At 37.4% G+C, this 25,488-nt stretch overlaps 4 protein-coding genes across 4 annotated transcripts; 1 reads left to right on the forward strand and 3 right to left on the reverse strand.

Annotated features, from left to right (window-relative positions):
• Positions 1–770: 770 nt before the first annotated feature.
• LOC117617911 (putative ribosomal large subunit pseudouridine synthase SVR1, chloroplastic) lies at positions 771–4,746 on the reverse strand. Its single transcript, XM_034347528.1, has 10 exons — positions 4,077–4,746; positions 3,856–3,935; positions 3,584–3,684; positions 3,411–3,477; positions 3,118–3,211; positions 2,972–3,020; positions 2,517–2,667; positions 2,107–2,163; positions 1,542–1,597; positions 771–1,326 (listed from the first exon to the last, which is right to left on the reverse strand). The coding sequence occupies exons 1-10, from the start codon at positions 4,552–4,554 to the stop codon at positions 1,266–1,268; spliced, it is 1,194 nt and encodes a 397-aa protein (XP_034203419.1). The 5' UTR covers positions 4,555–4,746; the 3' UTR covers positions 771–1,265.
• A 119-nt stretch (positions 4,747–4,865) lies between these two features.
• On the reverse strand, positions 4,866–9,496 carry LOC117617910 (glycerol-3-phosphate dehydrogenase SDP6, mitochondrial). Its single transcript, XM_034347527.1, has 7 exons — positions 8,967–9,496; positions 7,967–8,440; positions 7,509–7,840; positions 6,711–6,871; positions 6,129–6,384; positions 5,298–5,596; positions 4,866–5,183 (listed from the first exon to the last, which is right to left on the reverse strand). Coding segments are annotated over exons 1-7 (1,890 nt in total). The 5' UTR covers positions 9,334–9,496; the 3' UTR covers positions 4,866–5,182.
• A 1,419-nt stretch (positions 9,497–10,915) lies between these two features.
• LOC117619956 (vacuolar protein-sorting-associated protein 33 homolog) lies at positions 10,916–18,084 on the forward strand. Its single transcript, XM_034350033.1, has 22 exons — positions 10,916–11,043; positions 11,144–11,183; positions 11,279–11,359; positions 11,632–11,826; positions 11,945–12,055; positions 12,168–12,233; positions 12,494–12,601; positions 12,777–12,821; positions 13,213–13,269; positions 13,654–13,748; positions 14,330–14,381; positions 14,514–14,570; positions 14,713–14,775; positions 14,853–14,959; positions 15,520–15,642; positions 15,726–15,807; positions 15,932–16,002; positions 16,093–16,173; positions 17,006–17,063; positions 17,197–17,258; positions 17,465–17,558; positions 17,730–18,084. Exons 1-22 carry the CDS (start codon positions 10,991–10,993, stop codon positions 17,811–17,813), a joined length of 1,785 nt encoding a protein of 594 aa, XP_034205924.1. The 5' UTR covers positions 10,916–10,990; the 3' UTR covers positions 17,814–18,084.
• A 5,423-nt stretch (positions 18,085–23,507) lies between these two features.
• On the reverse strand, positions 23,508–24,764 carry LOC117618343 (F-box/kelch-repeat protein At3g06240-like). Its single transcript, XM_034347932.1, has one exon. It carries the CDS (start codon positions 24,762–24,764, stop codon positions 23,508–23,510), a length of 1,257 nt encoding a protein of 418 aa, XP_034203823.1.
• Positions 24,765–25,488: the final 724 nt, after the last annotated feature.

Raw genomic sequence — 25,488 nt, forward strand, 5'->3', positions numbered from 1 at the left:
CATCGTAATCAGAGAGACAATGATATTAACTGGTGATGGTTAATTCATCCACAACGAACAGTAAAAACATGATCGTTTGTTATGGATGGTTCAATTGGTTTCTTTTTTTTATAAAGAAGTGTTGTGTTTCTAGCTTTGTGTCTGTCATTTTGTATGTAGAAAGACACAACTGAATGAACTTTGCCGTCCCAAACAGAAGATTTGGTGTGAAACTTTCTTGTTCAAGTCAAAAGCTGACCACTTCAATCATCCAATCCAACGCAACTTTATAAAAAAGATCTTACATTGGTTTGGTAATATACATTGAACTTATATTACATATATTAATTAAACCTAATTATTCAATAGTAAAAAGATTAGAAAAGATTAATGCACATCTCCCAGATGGCAGATGGCTGAGTAACTTGGGTTGTTTTGAAGTGAAATGAGTTGGACGTGTCGGAGTGAGGAAGATGAAGAAATGTTGGCATTTGATGTCATTTCATGTGAGCTATTTGTTTGGTTGTGTTGATTTGGCCGGCAACGTACCACAAATCCCAGCTGGAATGAGACAATGATAGCATGTAGTATTCTTTTAATAAAGTTTTTTAGCCTCTTATGGCTTGGACAGAATGGAAATAGATTAGAGAGAGATACTTTGACTCTCTGACAAATTTTCATTTATTGATTTGAAAACTAGAAATGGCTAAAACTGCAGCAGCTTGGTTTCATGTTAAAGGTAAAGCACCTGTCAAGACCAAATCTATGTTTGGTGATTTAAAAAAAAAGAATCACAGGAATTGATTTGAATTTCATCAATGGTTCAGATGAAAAACCCAATCTATCAATAGCAACAACCAGAAACTACAAAAATCTAGAATAGGTTACATATTTTCTTTGATTTACAATTAATCTAAGTGAAGTCCATCGCAATTTCTGATTTTGTGGCAAACAGCATATGATTATGAAAAGAAAAACAACCATTTTGGTTAGAGGTTCTGGTTAATCATGTGTGGCACCCCGGAATATGACTATGCAGCCCAGCAATTCGTACACTTCCGAGGTTTATACATTAGCTCTAACACCTGCAATGAGCATGGCTTGTATCCCGTTATCGGTTGAGGCATAAACTTCAACCAATCAACAAGATGATTCCAAGCATATCCAAATACTGCCTGAAAAGGGGGTCGGGCCAATTCAATAGCTTCGGCTTGATACATTGGTGAAGTCCCTGACAGCGCCTTGAAGATGCACGAACTTACAGGAAAACCAGCCAATGAACCTTCCTAACTCTTCCAACCCAAGGCGGAAAGATCGCCTTGTTTTAAAGCCATGTGCTTTCCAAGCCTGAAAATTTGAAGTCAATTAGCAAACAACTCAAAGGGTCTAGGAGTAAATTATGATGGATAGTGGCTATTGCATATGCATGTTCCTTGTACAAGTTAAACAGAGCATCAGATAACTTTTAGTTATGATACCAACTACAAGAATGAAATAAATGCTAAATACTTTTGACATGCATAACTGCCAATACATAACAGGGTGATCTCATGAACAATTACCCAAGATCTGATGGAAGCCTGAAACCACCTATGCGTACGCGCTTTAATGAATGTATCTGGAACAAGAAGACAGAGAAGCAATCAGCATAAGCAGAACATAAATTTCAAAAACAAGAAACAATACAGGTAAGAACTAGCAGGGAATTTAAGATTGGTAAGTCCATGTCGTCAAAGGTCAAATTTATCACCATATTTTCAGTTTCTATGGTAATGACCACACAGATCTTTAAAATCATACCTCAAGTTCACAACACGTACGTGGAACATAGAAACAACTGCAACTCTAACAACTTCAAAAACAGCATAATGACGAATCAAAACATTTAAAAAGAAAACAAAATTAGGAATATTTTTAATGAAAGTAAAGTATTTATTGTCTTGAAGCAGCAACAAGAAAATTTTTATTCAATATAGTCACAAATTCATATTACAAATCAAATTTAGAGGATCACTAAGTCCACCTCATATTTCTTCATAAATGTGATCGATTGAGGACAAAAAGACAAACAAAATCAGAATTATTTATGGAATGAAAGAAATGCTCCGCCCAATAAACAAATCTAACCTCAAGTCCAGCATTTTTCACTAGTTCTCGTACTTCGTGGTTCCTCCCTTCATGAACCTACATGAATCCAGGTGGATAAAATGAAATCCATGTGATCGGTATTGCACAAGTTGAAATTGCATGCTTTAGCCACAACTTTATAGTTGTTCAGGTTAACATTCTGTGTGCATCTCCTTAGTCAGAAGGCAATGTAGCTTCCACAAAACATGATAACATGAAACATTGATTGTGCATGAGAAGATACAGTCCATGACCAAAAGAAATGAAAAACAAAGGGATAAAATAAAAGTATCTTGTCCTAGCATTTTTGGGCTAACAAAACAATGATATGTCAACATATAATCTGTCACTTTTTTCATATATAAAAAAGAAAAGAAAGCAAAAGAGAGGCATGAACAGATAATTAGTACCACAATACGCAAACGGGGTCTTGACATATCTGGCTGTTGTGGTAGCAACTCCACAGAATCTGGGGTGCAATGGACGCCTTCAATGACTGTTCCCTCACTGATGGCTAACAGGTGCCGCTTACTGACTACACCTTCTATTGCTGCAATGTATCTACAATTACAATGTAAAGGTGTAGGTCAGCAGCATTCATATTCCAATGGAAATTACTTGTACCACAAAATATCAACTAACGGAGAACAATGACCAGATGATGACATTATGAACTTGCAAATACATATGCCCAAATTTGTTTTTTGAACCAACTTGAAATCCATTTCTTAGAAATTTTTAATAATCTTACTTTTTCACATGATTTCAGGCATAAATTTTTTGTTTTGAATGTTCTTTCTCTATTGATGGTTAAACATGATAGTCCTAAAATAGTAGAAGAGAACAGAATGATGTGTACTCTTACTCCTTTGACAAGTTTGATGAAGGATGTGATATTTTTTGAGCAAAATCTCCTGAGAACATATAACAATGGATTAGGATATTAGCTGAATCAGTTATATTTTAAATTTTCGTACAAAGACAGATGCATATATGTATTGAATATACTACCATCATTAGTCACAATGATCAACCCAGTTGTAGCAACATCAAGACGGCCAACAGTAAATAGTCGTGGTCTGGGTATTCCGGAATTTCTCTTATCCTGAAAATGCAAGATACAAGTTGATCAATTGACGAATTGAATGCGTGAATATGGTAATTGAATGCATGAATATGCTACCAGGATACATTTCTAAATGCTAAAATAATCCTTTAATCCACACTTGCCCACATAGGCAGTAGGCATCGAATTGATGAAGTGTTAGACGAAAATGCAAAATGCATGGTAAGCCATAACATACCCAAGTCTTCAAATAATCTTCAAATAGACTCAACACAGATTTATTCTCCCCAGATGCGCAAATGTACCTATCATCATAATATAAATGCATCAATTTCAAATTGAAAAGTTGCAACAAAGAATAACCATAGAGGCCAAAACAAGAGCAGCAAGAAGCCAGTAGCAGTGGCATACCCTTTAGGCTTGTTAAGGGCAAGATAAACCTTTGGAGGCAGTCTCTTTGGAAGCCGATTTCCATTGACATATATGATATCCCTTCCAGGATCAACTCGAGTCTACACATAAACAAAAGAAATACTAGTATAGTAAAACTGTAACACTAAAGTATAACTGTGAATCCGTGATGCTAAAAAGATATACAATATCAAATACAACCCAACACATGAAATAGGGGAAGGAATGATTATGGAAATATACAGAGAAAAAAAGAAGAAGAAGAAGCTAACCTGAGGAGTATTGCATACAGAGCCATTCACAGTGACCTTCCCATCAAAAATAAGTTGCTCGCTGCTCCTCCTTGACGCCACTAAAACCAAAGGAAAACCATTAACACTGTAACACAGTGAAATTGGAGAAATGGGTTCAATTTTGAATTTGAAAAATGCCATTCTTCAATAAATGGCCCAAATTACATACATATATAGAGAGGAGGAGTTGATATAATTACCTCCGGCAGCAGCGAGAACCTTGCTGAGCCGCTGCGAAGCGTCTCTGAAATTTTCGTTGTAGAACCTACGAGCGGCTTTTGAATACTTGGGCTCAGCTGTGGGCACGCGCTTCTCAGCGCCCTCCTTCTTCTTCTTCGTCTTGCTCTTGGTCTCAATGGCCTGGAGGAAACGCGCAGGAGGGTGCGACTGGAGCTTGAGGTTGCCATCCTCGCCGCGGATGATCCACGGGATGATGAGCTGGCCGGCGAGAGCCTCCGGGTCGGGCTCTGCGGAGTCGGGTTTGAGTTTGGGCTTGGGCTTAGATGGCGCGAAGGTGATGTTGAACTCTAGAGAGGAAGAAGAAGAAGAAGTAGAGAGGGAACAGGTGATGCGAGGGAGTGTACGGATGGGTATGAGAGCGAGTGAGGGTTTGGAGAAGAGTGAAGAAGAGAGTGAAGAAGAGAGCGAAGCTAGTGCAGCAGCTGCCACTGAAGCCATTTTTGATTGCCGGGTCTTTTGGTTTTTGGTTGAGGTTTTTGCAGCGGATATATGATCCAAGTGGTAGATATATTTTTTTTTTTTTTTTTTGAAAATATTTATTTATATCTCAAAACTCTCAGAAAAATAACTTTGAAATATTTTAGTATTAGACCCAGCGATAACCCGTGAGTCACATAAAAGGATATAATGTTATGTTAAAACACGTGAAGAAAAAAAAAAAACATGCGAAAGTTGGTTCTCGTCAAAAGCTTTGGCCACTTTGTTATAACTCATGTATGCTTCTGGCTAATAATAATATGCAAGCAAACTGAAGGTGATAAAAATTTATTATTAATGATCATGTTTTTTCCCAAGATTACAATTTTAATTTGGAAACCCGAAAATACACCGATTAGGATCAATTGAAAAAATTTACCAGCAACTCTGGACGAATGGGCTGAAAATCTTGTAACAAATTATTTTGGCAGATGTCTGCGTAAGACAATCCCAAGAGAGCAACAGTTAATTTTCATAAACGTGTATACTATCACCATATGCTGTGTATGGCAGGCATACTCCTTTGCACCAGAATAAGGCTGGAAAACTTGCCGCCAGTTAATGTATCCGCGAAAAATGAATGCGCAAACCTGAAGCACAGACAAGCGGCCGATATTCGTTAACTACTGATTAATTCCATAAACTAATTTGTTGATCAGGATTAGAGAGATATCAAGTGATAAACAGGAGATCAATAAACTTACTAAACATGTTTCCCATCATGGAACTGAGCATTTCTTGAAGATTTGAAGGTTTCCAAAAATTCTTTGGCCTTCTTTAACTCATACGTCTGCCTCGAATCATCCCAGTTGTGTTCAGAAGCTAATATTTCAATTACACGAGGCAATGCCCTGCTTGCTGCATCGGTATCAAGGAAAGCAAGCCGAGATCTCCGAGCAATGAAATCAATGGCAGATTCACAGTACTCATTTCGAGCACAGTAAGCAACCTCAGCCTCTAGAATAGGGTACCCATGGGCAAGCCTCTTCCCCAGATTTTCATTCTAAAATTTGAAAAGAAGTTAAAAGTAAGCATTAACCTCAAAAGCAAGTGAATGATCCAAAGAAAAGTCACTAAAGTCACAATCTTGCATGCTGAATTACAATTCCAAATTTCCCAGGAATTACAAGTTTATGCACTAACATAATCCAGAGTGGTAAAAATTATGGAGCAAACATCAGTGTACCATTTTCCAACAAACTTACTTCTAAAGATGTTTAATAATCAGTGACTAACTTTATATTTGAAAATTTCAATTAAAAAGAAACCTAATCCCTTTCAAACGCTCATGATACATATGGGCCCCCACCACCATCAATGCATGGTTTTCTTGGACTCATCATTACTCTAGGTTATTGATTGTGAACCAATATTGGGTTATTTACACCGAGGGATAGAAAAATTGCGCAAAACCAAATAATTATACAATATTTGCCCAAACGCTCTTCTACATATGAAAATAGACACCAGCAACAACAATAGCATATTATGATAGGTGATAACTACAAAGTGAAATTGGAGCGAGGAAAACCAACCTGAGCAATGGCAGCAACTCGTTCAGCCCAAGTACCATATGCATGGGACAGATGCTTTGCTGCAGCAGTGTCCATCACTCCAGGAACAACTTTACCATGACTCTTCTTCATGCGTGTATATTGTTGAGCAATAACTGTAAAAGATGCAGGGTCCCATCCATCTCCACCGACAATCTGCAGCTTCGAGGTCAAACATCCATTTTGTGGGGTGAGCTTTCCAGACTTTATTGCTGCATTAACCGCATCTTCTGCCATGCTGAAAAATTTCTAGTCAGCAAAATACTTGTGTGGAGTCAGACAGACAGAGAGGAAGACGGGCACAAAAGGGAGTGACAAAGATGTTAAGGGTAAAGGTCTTAGTTTATAATGTCAATATACCTAAACATTTAAGCCTACTATTAAGTACGCCATCTGCAAAACAATCTATAAGGGACATTCGAAAAGAAGCCTATCCAACTACATAAGTATACTGTTGCCTAGTCTCAAATTGGAAACCCCTGTGGATGTGTAGCTTCAGTTGCCAGTGAAGGACAACCTCTAACTATAAACTAAGTCATCTCAGCACAACTAAATAAACATTACCCACGGTAAGTGGTCCACTTGCCACCTGTGATTGTTACCAAACCAGGATAATCTTCACATACAACATGATCTCTGGAGATGCTCTCGGTGTTTTTTGCAGATGGATCTGTTGCCAAAGGGCGAATACCACTCCATGCGGAGAGAACATCTGTGCGTCGTACCTATATTTTTCCAGAATACTTTAGTCTCAACAAGAAAACTAAACCAAAAAAGAAAGAGAAAGACACCAAGACTGAGCTACAGCACTAAATGCTTAGATATAAAGTATCAACTAGACAAAGAATTCCTTAAGGAAAAAGTGTTATACTGAGGAGGAGTCAATCAATAGCCTGTTATTCATTTCAGGATCTCTTAAGCTGTCAAGGAAAATAATGCTCCATAACCTGAGATAGTAAATTCAACAACAGATGACAGATGCATGTTTCCTTACACTGCCTCCCATAACAAACATATAAGAAACATGAATCATGCACTACTTGCTGTAAGTGCTTGTGTCAGCCAATCATACAAAGAGCCAAAATGACAGCATGTGACAAGCCCTGAATGCTGATACACGTGCACTACTTTTCCAATCTGAATAGGGATGATTCAAAGAATTGGCTTGATCATGCTGTGAAATATACACACAAAATACTGACTAGCTGACCAAATAGACAGAAAAGCAATCATTGAGAAAACAGATATTTAATTTTGTCTAACATCTATTCGACGTGTGATAAACATGGTGCTGGGTGATTGAAAAGTGGATAAGCAATGCAGGCAAAGATGCCACCCACACAAACACGGAGAATCACAGACCTTGACATTCAGGTAATCACAAATGGCATCCAGTATGAATTGAATCTCATCCTCATGTGGTTCAGGAAGCAGAGTAATAGGGGTGTTGGAATCTGTGGTGCCAGCAATTGTTCGTCCCAACCACGGTAGCATAAAAACAACACGTCCGTCCTTAGTTTTAGGAACAATCAAACCCATACCTTCAGGAGAATAATAATCAGGAAGTACGATATGTACACCACTGCTTGGACATATCATAGGCTTTACGTCTTTGTCTGCCAGCTTCCTTACAGAATCACAAAATGGCCCAGCAGCATTCACAACAACTTTTGCATATGTATCAAACTCTTTTCCTGGGAACTTAAGAAAATACAGTAAGAATCACAACTCTCAAAAGGAAATCTTCAAATCATCATTCACATAATCACACCAACATAATATATGTCACTAGAAGAAGAAGAAGTGTGTTCTAATTCTACCTGATAAATTGTCTCGGATTCTTGCACCAATTGTCCGATTGCTAGCCTCATCCTTCAAAAACGAAACCACTTCCGCATGGTTAAGCACTGCTGCACCAGCTACTGCAGCAGAGCACGCCAATCCAACATTAAGACGTGCGTCATTCATCTGCCCATCATAATACACCACAGTGCCCTTCAAGCTTTTATTGTTACCCTTCCTTGCAAGAGTGGGGAAGAGCTCAACAGATTCTTGTGCCGAATAATATCTAGACACATGTAACAGGCGTAGTCCTGCGACCAAATCGTACATTTTCAAGCCCATCCAGTAGTATACTACCTCAAACCAGTCAAAACATGGAGTCATGCATGGCAAAGCATGACAGAGGTGTGGTGCATTCTCAATAACCTGTTTACGCTCCTCAAGCGCATGGAATACCAGCTTCAGCTGCCCATAGTCAAGATTAAAAACAGCTTTCTCCAAGTACCGAACACCTAACAGAATAATTTTGCATAAGCCACCAAGATAGAAGTCAATTAAAAATAAACAATTAGCCGTAAAATGTTATCAAATTAAAGTAGCTTAAAAAAGGCTAATAATTATTAACTCCAAATGAAAAAGTTGAATATCATATCAGCCACTATATCTTACAGTCCACTTTAATTAGTATTTATCATAGCAACAGATAAAGATAGGTTTAGTATGACAACAAAAAAGAGGTACAAAAATGGATCGCCTTAGGCCAATCATAATCATAGTCTAAATTGAAAAATACAACAAATCTCCACTTAAAATTAAAATCAAAATCGACAACCATATGCTGTAGCAAATATACAGAGCTAACAAAATTGCAACGGTCTCATTGACGCACACAAATGCATTAACAAGACGACGAAACCAAGAAACGTCAACAGCAACCGGAAATGACAAAATTGAAACTAGACAAACCGCGTAATGTAACGTACACGCATACAACTACAAGTCTACAAGTACATGTATCATAATTGTATATACGCATACCTCCGTGGATTAGCTTGGTGGAACGCGACGACGTGCCAGATGAGAAGTCCTCGCGCTCGACGAGACCAACGCGGAGGCCTCGGGTGACAGCGTCAAAAGCGACTCCACTGCCGGTGGCGCCACCGCCGACCACGAGAATGTCGAGCGGGTTCTCGGCTGTGGCAGCGATCAGAGCAGACTCCTGGACCGCCCTGGGCGGAACGACGGCGTTGCGGTCGCTGATCCTCTGGCGAACAGCTGCGATGGAGGCAGGCCCACTGCCGCGGTCGCTGGTGGAGTACGAAGGTTGGATGAGGAACGCACCGCTAGCTGCGGTTGCGACTGCAGCGGCGGCTCCGAGCCGGCGCAGGCGTATGGCGGTGGCCATTAATTCGGGAGTTTAATGAGAGAGCGCGAAGGAGAGAGAGAGAGAGAGAGAGAGAGAGAGAGAGAGAGAGAGAGAGGCAGCGTTGGGAATCGGTCGCGGGGGATTTGGATTTTTGGATGAGTTGGTTTTAGAGTGAGATGCTATAGTGTCGTACACTCTCGTGCTTGTTGGTTGAAAATGTGACACCCTTGTCTTTTTCTTAATTTATCATCTATTACCCGCGTTTTAATGAATTTTTTATTTACCTTTTCAACTCTTTTTTTCCTAAAGGACTATTTCAACTTTGAAATAAATATAATTCCAGCAGAAAAAAAAAACTTCAAATTAAATTATTTGAAGTAATTATTGAGGTCATCGGCTATAAAGCCTGCATCACCACGTCAGCGCCAATTCCCGAGGTTGATGATAGTTGTTGGCGGTTACGTGAGAAAATGTTAAAATTCATATGAGTATTTTATATATTAATCAATTTTTTAAATATAAACTATAGTTTTTTTTTTTTTGGGTATGAAATATAAATGATAGTCCCTGTTTGGTTCATGAGAAAGGAAGTTTGGGAATGATAATTCAATTGATTTTCCATGTTTGGTAAGTCCAGGTATGGGAAATAGTTGTCTGGCACATGGAAAAATAGAGGGGAAAGTGAAGGTCTCCTCTTAACTTGGGTTTTGTTTTCCCTACTCATGAAAAAGTTTGGAAAAATGAGCCAACACTCAATGCACAATTTTCATTACTATTTTGCCCCTATGAATAATTTATAATTACAACGTATCATTAAATGCATTCTTTTTTTATTGAATTTAATATGGGTATAATTGGAAAATTATACAAACTTCGTTTTCCATTCCTACTCAAAACAAACATGGGAAAGGAAACAAAGTGAAATCTCCCGGTTACTTTCCCGACATTATCAAACGTGGGAAATGAATCTTTCATTCCCATTCCTTAAGAAATGACATGAGAAATAATTTATCCTCGAATATATTTCGTGAACCAAACAGGGCCTAAGGAGAGTGGGTTTCTCACCCACACTACTACTAAGGTGCCATTAAGATTCGAGACTACTAGTCTGTAAGTGAAAACCATTTTTTCATTGGGCTAGATATCGTTAGTATATTAATTAATAAAATGATTATTTACCATTTTTGTTCCATTTTATAAATGAACAGGAAATGACTAATTAGGATGTTTGTAATAAAAGGAAAACTAATAAGAAATTTGGTGGTCAGATTTTTGTGTGTCTCTTGAATATATCTTCGGTGTGCTTGTCTGGGAAAACTTTAATCTTCAAAAGCCTTGGTTAATTGAACCATTTGAATTAACAATAAATAAATATTTATCTGTTCAACATACATTTTAAACTGTTTATTTTTGGCTTGATATTTCTCAGGTAATTATAAAATTAAAAAGAAAATAAGAAAATAACGTTGGCCCTAAAGCCCAATCCAATTGAACACCCTTCCCCTTTACGACCCAGCCAAATATTAAAAGCTAAATTCAGTTGCGAGGTTTGGCCCAAATTAAAAAAAAGCCCATCAATTGTTACTTTCTGACGACGGGCCCACGATAAAGCAATGCAACGGACGGTGTCTTCGTCTTCATCTCAGAGCACGCGAGAAAGAGAGCTCTGCAACTGAGAAATAGAGGCTCAACTTCCATGGCTCAGATTCCCAACTTAGACAATGCTCCTCTCAATCTCAATTCTCTCAGGTACGAACTGACCACAAACATACAGACTATATTTTCCAATTTATGTTATATTTTCTTATAATATATATATTTTGTGTGTGTGAATATGATCGTGCAACAGGGAACAGTCTCAGAAGGAACTCGTAAACATCCTCAAGAATGTGAGTTTGAGCTCGTTCTTTCAATCCAGTTTCCGTTAAAATTCAAATTCAGAAGGTCTTTGAATTTGATCTTATGATTGTTATGGAATTTGCAGATTCGGGGAAAGAAGTGTTTGGTCATCGATCCGAAGCTCAGCGGCTCTCTCTCATCGATCATCCAGACTGCAATTCTCAAAGTACTTCTATTAGGCTCTTTGTTTCCATAGAAATTTAGTTTTTTGCTCCTTGTGCTGGATAGTGAAACGGTATAGTGCTCTTATGTAATTGACAAGTTTGTGGTGTGATTTTTCATGTTTCTTAAGGTAGAATTTGATAAAGAACTTGCATATGGACTTTCTTCTTTGGGTAAAGGAATTATTATGTTCAGCTGAAATGAGCTGAGTATAATGAAGGAAACTCTTTTGTGAGAATTTAGATTGTAATTGTTTTTACTGACACATGCAAACAGGAGCATGGGATTGAATTGCGACATCTTTCGGTTGAACCGATTCAAACCGAATGTTCCAAGCTGGTTTACCTTGTCCGCTCAGAGCTTAGTTTGATGAGATTCATTAGTTCGCATGTTCATAATGATACGTCAAAAGGACTACAGAGAGAATACTATGTTTATTTTGTCCCTCGCCGGTCAGTTGCTTGTGAGAAGGTGAGCATGCCTTCACTATTATAAATGTACTTTCTAGGTATAAGTTATGGTTTCCGATGGATGCAATGTGCATGCATTTGAATATTGATTGATGATAATTGTCATTTGGTTTTTTCAGATCCTTGAGGAGGAAAAAGTACATAACTTGTTGACTTTAGGGGAGTACCCGCTATACTTTGTTCCTTTGGACGAGGATGTTTTGTCATTTGAACTTGATCTTGCTTACAAAGTAGGAAACTTTTTTATTTTGAAATTGGGGATTTATTTTAGTATTTCTGTCAAGTTGTTCGACATGATTTGATTTGTATTTATTAATTATTTTTTTGGTGGATGCATGGTAGGAATGCCTAGTTGATGGTGATACAAGCTCACTTTGGCATATTGCAAAAGCCATTCACAAGCTTGAGGTTACAGAAAATACATACAAAATTCTGTTCAGTTATCTTATGTTTAGTTTTCTCTGTGAGAGATATTTATGTACGCTATTTGAATCATGTAAATATGAATCCTTACAGCATGCACACATATGCACAAGTTATGTAAGAATGGTAAAGTTGTCTATGGAGTTAAAGATTACTATGGTTGTACCCTTAAGTTATGCTTTTAGTTACTCTAGTTCTTGTTATTTGCTTGAAGGTGAAAATCATGTCTTGTTTATTGTTTGCAGTTTTCTTTTGGGGTGATACCAAATGTGAGGGCAAAAGGCAAATCATCAGTTCGTGTTGCTGACATTCTAAACCGCATGCAAGCAGAGGAACCAGTTAACTCGCCAGATGTAATCGTGCATGACTTTAAGCTCCTTCTATGATGAACTAATTTTAAAGAAAAAACTGCATATGAGACATGCATTATATATTATGTGATTTACACACCTCATATCCTCTAATTACTGGAAAAGAGTAAAAGTACGTTTCATAAGCCTTCCACTGATCTCTTGCTTGTAACTTCAGATGGTTGTGCCAGAGATAAATACTCTCATCCTTTTAGATAGGGAGGTAATTCTCTCTCTCTCTCTCTCTCTCTCTCTCTCTCTCTCTCTCTCTCTCTCTCTCTCTCTTGTCACCAAATGATTACATTTTATATGTGTCAATCGTAAATAACTTACTATGAGACTTCAGTATGTCACACAGCATGGTTTATCTTGTACTAAGTCACTTTAAATTCATGAAGCATGCCATTTATTTAATTTATACATGATTTAAAGTTTTTATTTGGGAAAGAAATATAAAATTGCACATACAAAATTATAAATTCTTTATGGTTGTTGCATACCAATCCCTTATTCAGAAAGTTACAAACTCACATTCTGTTACCGCATTTTGATGCACTTGTACCGTGAACATGAACTTTGGTTTTTGCTTAAAATTGACTGTTCCTTGGATGTAGGTGGACATGGTAACTCCCATGTGTTCTCAATTGACATATGAAGGGCTTCTTGATGAGGTAAGTCGTCGTAAAAACTGAAGGAATAATTTATTCATGGCATGACACAACAAAAAGCTCCGTGGGAGTAGGTAACTAGGTGTAGCAAGTACGTGTGAAAATTTTGAGTTGCTCATGAGGTATTTCTCATCTGGATTGTTGCATACCAGTTCAATTGGCATAGTAAAAAAGAAAAAAGTAAACGTTTTTTTTTTTTTAAGAACTTTAATTATCGGGGGGTTTTTGAATTTTTTTTCTTTAATAAATCATTATGTTGTTTCTATTCTGGTTAACTAATAACCTAGATTTATAAGGCATGAGACATTGTTTTTCTTCTCAATGGAACAATTCTTGTTTTTGGTAATCTGAATTAGTTATAAGCTGTCCCTAATAGTTTCAGTACAGTTTCTGCATATCAATAATGGTGCTGTCGAGCTTGATGCATCTGTCATGGGAGTCCAACAAGAGGGCAAGAAGATAAAAGTTCCACTTAATTCAAGGTGATTCACTTTTTGCTTCATTGCATTGTTATGTAATGCAAGGGCATCCTGTCACACATATGCCATAGTATTGATACCTTCTCTTTTTCTATCCTTGCTTTTCATTGGGTTGGATTATTGGTTCACAAGTCGTTGGCATTTATAAATATATTATCTATACCCTTGAATATTAATCCAGGACAGATCATATTACTGAAAAGGAATTAATATATCCTGGTATGATAAGTAGTTGATAGTGTTCTTGCAGTTGTTAATTTGCTTTATTTGAATTTCTGCTTTTAGTTTTTGTATTTGTTGGACTGCTTGTTCACATCTAAAGTAAGTATGGTCATTTCCTATAATAAAATATTTGCCTGTTTATCAACCAAAAAATGGTATGATGGCCATTCACTACCAATACAGTATCTGTTGATTGGGCCTTGAGTTAGGGAATATGTTTATTTTACATACTCATTTGAAGTCTTTTGGTACATAAATAACTCTTGTTGATCCGAAATGCGCAGACCATGTTAGTCTTTTCTTTATGTAATTAAATTCCTTCAGGATTTTCTCTCACTATACGTTTATTGTACTAATTACAGCGACAAGCTGTTTAAAGAGATACGGGATCTCAACTTCGAAGTTGTTGGCCAGGTTTATCTATATTCACCTGTTTAGATTGTTCTGTTCATTTCTTTTTCCAAACCTATCTCTTATAAGTTAAAAATGAAATCATATCCTCCCTGGGAGTTCCATTTCTTATTGCTACCTGCAGTATGATTGCAGATTCTACGTCAAAAAGCAACATCAATGAAGCAGGACTACACCGAGGTGACTACCAATGTAAGTGAATGTTATAAGAGCTGGATACTTGCCCTTCTGGACTCATGAGATGATCATTGTCGACTCGATTTTCTGTTCATGAACCTGATGTTATTACCAGAATCCATTTGTCTAATGAAGTGCTATATGATATTGCATATAGAACCAGACAGTTTCTGAATTGAAAGACTTTGTCAAAAAGCTGAATTCATTGCCAGAAATGACGGTAAGTTTTTCTTTAATTCATTTTTGGAATTCATCAGGGGTGTTTCATTTTCTGATTTGCTGCAATGATTGCTTTAGAGGCACATAAATCTTGCTCAGCATCTGTCAACATTCACATCAAAGCCATCGTTTCTTGGACAACTTGACATGGAACACACAATTATTGAGGCTCAAAGTTATGACATGTAAGCTGAATTTGGTACTAGTAACTGACATGTTTGGGAATTTTATGCTTCTCATTTTCATAAATTTTCTTTTTATATGTGAAAATATTTAGAGACAAAAAGCCATGTAATTATGACTACTTTGCTAATACCATGTTAGGTTTCATTGTAACAGCTAACTAACAAGTTTCTTGTCTATTTTCTCCAAAAACACCTTCTCTTCTTATGATTGGTTAAACATATGAATGTAGGTATCGCCTTGATGAGTTCAAATGTAATATCTATATTGTAGTACTAGCACATATCCATATGAATGAAAAATGGCAATACATATTATTTTTTGTTTTAGGTCATTATATGACTTTAAAGTTTCCAAACCTCTATGATGTTGGTTTGTATACCAAGACAATATGTCTTTTGCCTTAATTCTTTAGAATTATCTATGTAGTTCTATTGGAACCTAGAATATATCTCTCTATTTTGTCTTTTCATATATTTCCACTAATCATATGTTTATGGATTGACAAAGTCACCTAAATTTTGTTTTGCAAGCACGAAACTGATATAGTTGATGAATGCAGATGCTTTGAGTACATCGAAGAAATGATCCATAAGCAGGAGCCTCTTGTAAATGTCCTACGGCTTCTTATCTTATTTTCTATTACAAATTCTGGGTTGCCTAAAAAGAATTTTGACTATTTGAGGCAAGTACTTCACTCATTCTATATTTCACGTTGATCCTTTTGGTTTTTATTTATATTAAATTGTATTTGTATTCTTTGTTTAGGAGAGAACTACTCCATAGTTATGGATTTGAACACATGGTTACATTGAATAGTTTAGAGAAAGCTGGATTGGTTAAAAAACAGGTTCGTTTTTATTTTACCCTCATACAACTATCTACTAAATTCCTTGCATGATACAGTAACTGGTGAATGGACTTTTATACAGAAAAGAACAAAGGATTCACTGTACATCATCTGAACCTTGCAGGAGTCGAAAAGCAACTGGCTGACAGTTAAACGTGCCCTGCAACTTGTTGTTGAGGATACTGACACTGCAAAGTATTGTTCGCCTTCATTGTTTACATTCTTTTTGGTAGTGTTCTCTTTTTGCTTGGTATTAACTTTGGAGTCAATTTTCTTATGTCACAGTCCCAATGATATCGCCTATGTATTTTCTGGATATGCACCTCTTAGCATTCGCCTTGTCCAACATGCTGTTCGATCTGGATGGTAAGCCTAATTCCTTGACAGATAAATTTGTAGCAAGTTTGTTTTCTCTGTGTGCTTGTTTTTTATTTTTTTTCAGTAGATCCCATCAATTCCTTTTCACCACGAGTATATATTCTGCAAGTCTCAATGCCTTTTGTTATAATCTAGCTCCTGGAAAACCACTGGAAATGATAAAGATATAATATCTGTCTGTTAAGCTTCGTAATTAGGGCCCAAACAGTATAGTATATTCAAGACCCAAGCAAGTTTAATTTCAGTTGTGGAGACTAAATGTATGTACTGAAGCCTGAAATGCACTCATGTAAAGTGGATGCTTGGTCCCCACATTTTGTTATGTTAAAGGTCTATATTAATTCAATCAACCCGGTCAAAGCTTTCTTATCAATAGACTTCAAGAGTTTCCATGGTGTGGTAATCCAGGAAGTTGGTATTACAGGATGGTTTATTGGTGTCAGAGTATGGATCACAGTTGCTCCCTTCCCCCCGTACACGATTTTACCTTCTTCCCATAGAACTATATTATACCAATCTATTTTATTAGATACAGGTTGCTTTTCTTCATGTTATATCCGGGTCTCTTAGTAGTAACTACTTTATTTTGGTACATTTCTTATTGAAAATGTTCGGTTTCAGAACATCCTTTTCAAATAAGGCTTGCACCAAAAAATAGTCTTTTCTAGTATTGAGGTGAAAGTTTTGTAGCTTCTTATGATCCACTGAAGGCCCATTATTCCTTTTCCCTTCTCCTATTCATATTGCATTAGTTTTGGAGGAACTTCGTTATTGTAAATGTGATTGCTGTGCTCTAAAACATGAATTTTTTAACCTCCAGGCGTCCAATTGAAGAAATTCTGAAGCTGTTACCTGGACCACATTCAGAAACAAAGAGAGTGAGTACATTTCTCGAGTTATTTCCTATTTTTCTTCTTTTCTTTTGAAAGCTTTGCGTACTATTACTTTTATCTCTGCCTGTGTATGCTTGAAGTGCATGCTAAGCTTTATTTCTGTCGTAACAATGTACAGGGCAGATTCTCAAGCAGTCCATCATTGGACACTTTGCAGGGGCCTTCAGCCAATGTAGACAAGTATGTGCCAACTGGTTCTAGTTTATAAGATTCCGTTCTCAGTACTGCCTTTGTTGATACCCATTGACATTCTTTCGCTGGGTTGTTCAGATACATGGTGATTAACATTTGTAGATTGATGAAAAGCAGTTTACAGTAAAATTTTGATTGGTTATTTGCTAATGTAGCATATATACTTCTTTGTGACATTCCTTCATACATCTCAGGGTAGTTGATGGAAGGCGCTCCCTAGTACTCGTCGTCTTCATCGGAGGTGTAACGTTTGCGGAGATTTCTGCTCTACGATTTCTCAGTGCTCAGGTATGTTAATTGTTTTGCACGTATAAAATGTCATAGATTTCATCTTTGCAACTATTTTATTTTGCTCATGTGTCAGGGATGGTTGGTTTTCCAGATATTTATATTTTTATCTCTTCTGTTGTCTGCATATTATCCTAATTCCTAATATCCATGGTAATTTGGATATTGCAGGAAGGGATGGCATATGATTTGATAATCGGGACTACGAAAATTGCCAGTGGCCGTACCTTCACTGAAACATTTGTGGGAAAGTAAGCTGGATTGACTTGTTAAATTTTGCTTGTTTTATTTGTGGGGAAGTGAGCTGCATTGAGTAGTGTCGGCAAGAGCTAGCTAATTGATAATGTGAATTTTTTTTATGTCATATTTTGTTGCCAAAAACAGCAGTATGGTGTGTGCTCATTTTGATTTTATATTAAAACACTGTATTCTAATTTTTTTCATTACTTGAAGCACCAGTAACTAATTAGCCGTGTGGCGTTAAAAATTGAAAGAGAGCTCAATGTTACTTGAGTTTAGAAGTTCACATTTTTCTCTATACATTTAAAGATAATAATAAGAAGATCACAACCTTCCTCTTGCGACTAGTGGAAAACTGAACCCTTTGTGCTTAATTATCAAGATTAACCTTTGAGTACCTTTGTTCTTCTATTAAAACCAAATCTCCGTACTTCTTTAGAGAAATCATGCGGTCGGTATAACTATAGACCGTAATAAATCCATCTTTGAGTGGTACGCTCTTCATGGAAATATGTGTTAGATTCACAAAGAATATACTTGTCCTATAGGGGTCTTTATCCTCGTGGTGGAAAAATATACCGTGCCTTCATTCGTCAACTTGGAAAGTCTACACGTAGACATATGACTCTCAAGCAAGGTCTAAAATATCGGTGATATCGGAAATATCGGTAATCGAAAAACACGGAAATTTCGATGGAAATATCGGGATATTATCGATATCGATAAAAATTGAATAAAAATCACGGAAATTGTAAGAAAAACTTGGAAATTTTTATTGAAACTTTAGAGGATGCTTATTTAGTCAATTATCTATTAGTTTATCATAAAAAATTAGAAGGAAATGCATTACATGATTGATTTAACTAATTTAAGTTGTTTATATAACGAGCTGACAAACACCGTGAGTGTAGAAAATATATAGTAATTAATGAAAAAAATTAAACACACCACAATCATTTATATATAATGATTTACTAAAATATTTTACATTTTATACATTGCATGATAAGATACATAAGTGACTTAGTACTACATAGAGTTCCTATGAAAAGTTGAAACTTGAAAAGCAGCTCGCAGGTATTATATATACTAGATTCCATAGTTTATAATTACAAAGTTATGGGCAGTGTGGTGGTGAAGTGGCTGCAAATTCCGGAGTGGAGAGGGGTTCGAACCCCATTGTGTGCGAGAGCGTGAGTGAGTTTAAATTGAAGTATTATATATACTAGATTCCATAGTTCATAATCACAAAGTCATCAGCACCGTGGTGGTTAACTGGCTGCAAAAATTTGGAGTTTAGAGGGGTTCGAACCCCAGCATGCGCGGAGTTTAAGTTGTTTAATTTTTGAAAGTTCAGGATTTTTGAAAGTCTCGCAAGTATTATATATATACTAGATTTCATAGTTTATAATCACAAAGTCATCAGCAGCGTGGTGGTTAAGTGGCTCCAAAAATTTGGAGTGAGAGGGGTTCGAACCCCAGCATGCGCGGAGTTTAAGTTGTTTAATTTTTAAAAGTTCAAGTCGCGATATTATCGATAATATCGTGATATTATGACCATTTAAAGCTGCGAATTAAACGAAAATATCTTCCCCGAAATATCGGCGAAATTATCGAAGAAAATATCGATAAATTGACGATATGTACTTGGAATTGTGCTGAAATTTCGCTCCCCCAAAAAAACGATAATTTCGCCGAAATATCGGCGAAATTATCGAATTTTCGTACTGTGCTCTCAAGTATATATGGTCCTAATTATACTTAATATAGCCTTTTCGATAGTGAGTATAACTCGTCCACTTTGTGTTATCATATAAGTGAATATTTATTAATAATGGGAAGATGAGTTAACCATACATGCTATAGAATTAGTTACAGCTGATGATGACTATGCATTAGTTTTTAGAGAGTTTACGAGGACGTTGGATTAGATGCCCTTGACAAACCCCCCAATTTCTCAAAAATAAGATGACAATTATGTTTTCCCAGATTTATTTATTATATTTGTATTTGAAGTTCGAACGGATTAATCTGGGAAAAAAGGTGTGTAATACTTTTCGAAATAAAACAAATGTGGTACACTATGAATATGTCATAGTTATGTTAATATTTCCAAGTGTACTTTGCAAAGAGAGATTACTATATATATATTTTCAGAAAAGGGAGTGATACTTATGATTATAATCTTGCACGGCTGAGGGAAATTGTTGTGATATTTTTAACCTATTACTAGGGAGTGATTTACTTGCTAGTTTTTTTTACCATATTGTTGAATAAAAAAACTCTGTTTTAATTACGGATACATTCTTAAGGATTTCCTGCAGATTCCATTTATAACATATTAAACTTATTTTGTAAGAACCCAAAACAAAATATCTAAAAAGAAAGAAAATATCTAAAAAGTAAAGAAAATATCTTTTAGCGAAAAGACAATTTTGCCCTTGCATTATTTAATAGGGGAAAAGTTGACTTTTTGATCGGGAAAGAATTTGGTAATTTCGATTACACCGTTGCGTAGAGCACGGCGAAACGAGTCCGTAGACACGGAGTAGACCCGAATCGGAGTTGTAACGAAGGAGTTATGGTCAAAAGAGTCTCAGTGGCAGAACCGTAAATATTTCGAAGTTCAGTTTTTTATAAACCCAGCTGCACTCTCTCGAACCATCTCGACCAGCCGACTTTAGAGAGCGATTTCTCCCAACTCAGACCACCGTTTCAGGCAATACCGGTCCCAAACGAACCACCTCACTTCCCTCTATCAGCCCTGCCCCTCCTCAGCCTCCATCCGCCACTGTAGTAGCCGGAAACTTCCACGAAACAGGCCGGGTCCGACAGTTTTTCCGAAAATTTGTGGGAGCTCGTTCTCCTTCGTTTCTCAACCAAATCGATCGAGTAAGGTATGGTTTCTCAGCTATTTTTCGTGTTCTAGATGATGGGTATATGAGCTTCGATCGATTTTAGCGTTAAGGGGTTAAATTTTCGACTTGAAGTTTGGCCGAAACTTCGGCCCTTCGAAACTACCATTTCCGGTCACTTTTTGGGGGTAGTCCAAGAACAAAAGTGACTCCAAATGGGGTGTTTTACCTAGGGTAGGAGTTTGGAGTCTCGGTTCCACGATTTTTTCGGCACACCCGAATCGCTTTGGACACCCGATCTGCCCCGCGCGTGTGGCAGCGCGTGGGTCAGGGTGGTGGCATGGTTCTGGCCAGTTTTGAGGTCCTCGTGTCGTCACGAGTACGTGGGATTTCGCGGATCTCAATTCGGAGTCCGTTTGAGCCCCGAACGGATTTTCCATATCGCGCGATCCGTGGGTGCAGTGTCGTGTGATCGTTGGATTGCGCTGAATTTTGGATAGGTCGGTCTACGTGACTTCAGGATCGCGTAGGATTTGACGGATTGCGAATCGGAGTCCCGGATACTCCGGAATCGCGAACCCTGGGGCTAGGGTTAGGGTTTTAAGCGATAACGCGATTTTAGCCAATCCGACCGTCCGATTCGGACCAATTTCGCAGAACTTGGTTCCCGCCCTATGAGAAACTTTTCGGGAAGCTCAGCTTGGCCATCGGAGACCGTGGACCCACGGGGTCCCGGATCGGCCTATCGAGCAGCTCATGGCTTATCGAGGTTCTCTCTTGAGGCCGGCCTAACTGTTTAAAAAGTTGAGGCGGGCATAGGAATAACTTGATTAAGTGTTTGTATTTCTAGGAGCCGGGGGCAGGGTGTTTAGTTAAATTTCGTTTTATTCAGCAGTTTATTAATTTAATCTTTCGGGGTAATCAGGCACCAGGAGCTCGGCAGAAGTGTAAAGGAGACCTCTGAGGGATCGAAGTAGCTTGGACCATCTGTGAGTGGACCTTCTTTCATAAATCAGATTTCATGAATGAATTGATGTGCTTTTATATGAATTGATGTGCTTTTATATAAAATAGATTTTATAAATGATTTTATATAAATGAGTTTTATAAATGAGTTTATTTGAGTAAGTTTCTTCATTCAGTCTTTGAGTAAGTTTTAATACGATCTTGAATATGATCAGTACAGTAATAATTCTATAAGTCGGTGCTGCTTATTTACCAGTTACAGAAACAGAGTTTGAGTTTTGAATCAGTTAAGACCGCAGCACGACTTGAGTTTTACAGTTATTATTCAGATATTTCTTTTTAAAAGGACATTATTTTAAAACCACCTCGTACCCGTTTTTCTTTATGGTGATTACCCAGAGTCGGACCGATGTCTACGGACATCCAGTCTGATTATAGTTCAGTCAGTGCACTTGACTTTGCCTCACGAGTTTCGGGGACGCTCGGACCGTGAGTGCCAGGATTTGCGGCTCGGCAGACTTGGTGTCCCGAGACCTGCCAGGATTGCGGCTCGGCTGACTTTATGTCCCCGAGACCTGCCAGGATTGCGGATCAGGCTGACTACGGTCCCCTGCATCCTGCCAGAGCGACTCGAGTTGACTTGGTGTCATCGAGGAATCTGCCGGCGGGACAGGCTGATCATAGTCCCCTGATTTCGCCAGTTTGCGGCTCGGGTAAGTCTGTGTGACGCCCGAGACCTGCCAGGGAATTGACGGAAATGACAGGGGTACATACTGGTGGTATTTTCAAAGGATTCTGAGTTTCTTTATTAAATGTTGATTTTCAGCTATTATAAATCAGTTTTTCTGATTTTTCGGACATAGATCCCTTTATATTTATTCAGTTATGAAAGGTCTGAGTACAGAGTTTTTATACGCGTTTGATTTCAGTACTTTTATGAAAGCTTTGAATTCAGTGGTTTTTGTATGAAACTTTCGAGCTTGAATATGACTGATATAGAATGCCTTGAATTGACTATGCGTGATGTAGAAAGTAAGTATTCAGTTTTATTTACTTAAATTTCTTTTTTTACAATGGGGGATATTATGTTTATGAGAATTATTTTTGAAGAACATTATTTTTGGTCCACTCACATTTTCAACTTGTTTTTCGCCCCCAGGCCGTAGAAGTACGCGGGATCCACCACCGGGCCAATTATAGTTTCCGCGCCAAGGTAAAGTTTTGCAGAAAATCCTTGCAACCTTGAAAACCCTAGAAAATGCTCTGATATCATGTTGAACATAAGGAACTGAGGTTGGAATCTGTTTGTTGACTTAGTCTGGCTGTTGGTAGGGTTTTTGAGATTGTTCGACAGGTGAAAATTTTGGGATAAGTCAAAAATACAGGGGAGACTCTGCCGAATTTTCGGCAGAAGTCTAAGGCAATTTTAAAGAAGAATTGAAGTAAGAAGGGTAAAAAGGACAATTGTGCCCGACATTCGCCAGGTGTCGGACACGCACAGGACTTGGCTCGAATTTCAAAGTGGAAATTGGGTTGGGTCCTGTCATATTTGGTTTCGGAAAAAAAAAAAAAAAAAAAAAAAAAAGAAGAAGAAGAAGAAGAAATCCAAATCTAGCTAGGTATGGAAATCCTATGGAATATTTGAAAAGTGTTGCTTTTGAAGAAACACAAACCTAAAGCCGTCTTGATAACATAAGAGGAATCCTCGTGTTAGTTGATTTTCAGTGTTACTCGGCATTTCTGCAGAACTTGATCACTGAATTTCTGATATGACTGTCATCAAGGATACTGCTTCATAGTAAGACTGATTAAGTCGCTGTAGTATATACATATAAAAAATCATGATAAAGAGATTACAAACAAGTTAGAATTCTTAGCAATTGGCATCTCAAGAAATACAAGCGGTCTCCATCTGTGTTCTCAAGTAAACCACATCTCTCCCACTTGCTTCTGCAGTTTTAGTCAGATTCTCATAACTTTCTTCAGATATGAGGCTCTCAATATCTTGCTCTGCTTGAACCAAATCTCCATACTTCTTTAGAGAAATCATGCTATCCGTACAACTATGGACTGTAGAACCTTTGAGCCGTACACTACTCACGATAACACGTGTTACATCCAAAAACAATATGAAGTTATCCTGGTTGAAAAATATGTCATGCTCCCATTCTCCACATACATAAAAAAGAGTGCGACACATCACAAGAGTACCCTTCAAGTAACGAAGAGACGGATGTTGTTGCATGTCTATTATGTAATTTAGTACCCACTCTTTGTTATCATAATTTTTCAATTCCCAAATCTTCATATCTGTTGATGAAGAAGCATCCACAAGGGTCAAAGAACCCCTGAAATTAAGTAGGTTAACAAAATCAAACATATCCGGCATTTTTTGTGAGGTGGCAGGATGAGGTGTCCAATAGAACTCCTCTTTCTTGAAGTCGAAAGAAAGTATACGTACATATGACGAGTCATGGCCATCTCCACGAACCAACCAATGCATGTCTCCATGTGCACATGCCGACTTTTGGGTTAGATGGCAAGGAGGAACTGAGGGTAACTCCCGCCATGAGCTTGTCCCCAATATAAAAACTTCGGCCGCCATTTGGGTGTTGATGTCCTTTTCGTGGCAAGAAACACGAACAATCTTATAGGTGTTGGTTATATTATCAAATCCCATGCCGTACGTATCACCATTGCACAGACTGTTGATTGGAATTTGGAGGTCATTCGTTGTTGGGAGTATTAGAACTTCTCCCTTGAAAGGATTCACCAACAAGCATGACCTTCCTTTCTTCGTATGAAGACCAGTAAAGCCAAACAAGTTGTAGAAAACAAAAGTAGGCTTATACCAACGCAGACTGGACACGAATTCAGAAACAATTGCATGGCTGCTCTTTGTGAAGTCAATGCCATCGTATTTCAATGGGTACATCTTATGTACATCAAAGGTAGGTTCAACAAGACGAATAAGTCGAGGTACTTGATGAACATCAGGTAAACGCCGCATGTGCAGAGTGGCAAAAGAAAGGTCGTCAACTGTCTTTAACAAGACTTTAGATACACATCTGATGCAACATGCCGAATTTACAGACAATCTCGAAAGAATATCGATAAGAATTTCCGTAGGTAAGACATCCATCATCTTCGACAAAGTATATAAAATATGGGAGTTTAGGGACTGGTTCCTATTTATTTAGAAATATAAGTAAACTGGTTCCTATTTATATAGAAATATAAGTAAACTCAACGTCCTAAACCCAATGCGTGTTGGAATTCCAATTCAATTAGGCATTAAAGGCATATTTCTAATTATCCTAATTAGACTAGATTTCCTGTAGATTTCATAAACTATTCCTAGCAGAAAAAGCTTATTTTGTTGGAAAGGAGGAAAAAAAGAAAACAGAAAAATCCAAATCTCGCTGGCTAAAAGTTTTGGTGATCAAACCAGCCGAATAAACTTACAGTGTCGGCAAGAGCTAACTAATTTAAATGCAGAATTTTCCATCTCTCATGTCATGTTCGTACACATTATGATAATTAAAAATTTTCTAAATTTATAGTTACTTGAAACACTAGTAGCTAATTGGCCGTGGTGTCAAGTTGAGAAGAAATTGCATCAATATTTAAAGGAACAACACAAAAATAAAAAGCAAAAATCATAATAATAAAATTACAAACTTCCCATTTGCTTAGATTTTTAGAGTCACTTAAATTTCTCCCAGCTTTAGTCAAATTTTCATCGCTTTCTCGAGACCTGGGGCATTATGCTTCAACCAAATTTCCATAATTGTTTAGAGAAATCATGTTGTTGGGACATCTATAGACTGTCATAGAATATATTGGACCTTTAAGTAGTACACACTTCA

This window comes from Prunus dulcis, chromosome 2 (genome assembly GCF_902201215.1).
Source record: "Prunus dulcis chromosome 2, ALMONDv2, whole genome shotgun sequence".
Classification (NCBI taxonomy): Eukaryota; Viridiplantae; Streptophyta; class Magnoliopsida; order Rosales; family Rosaceae; genus Prunus; species Prunus dulcis.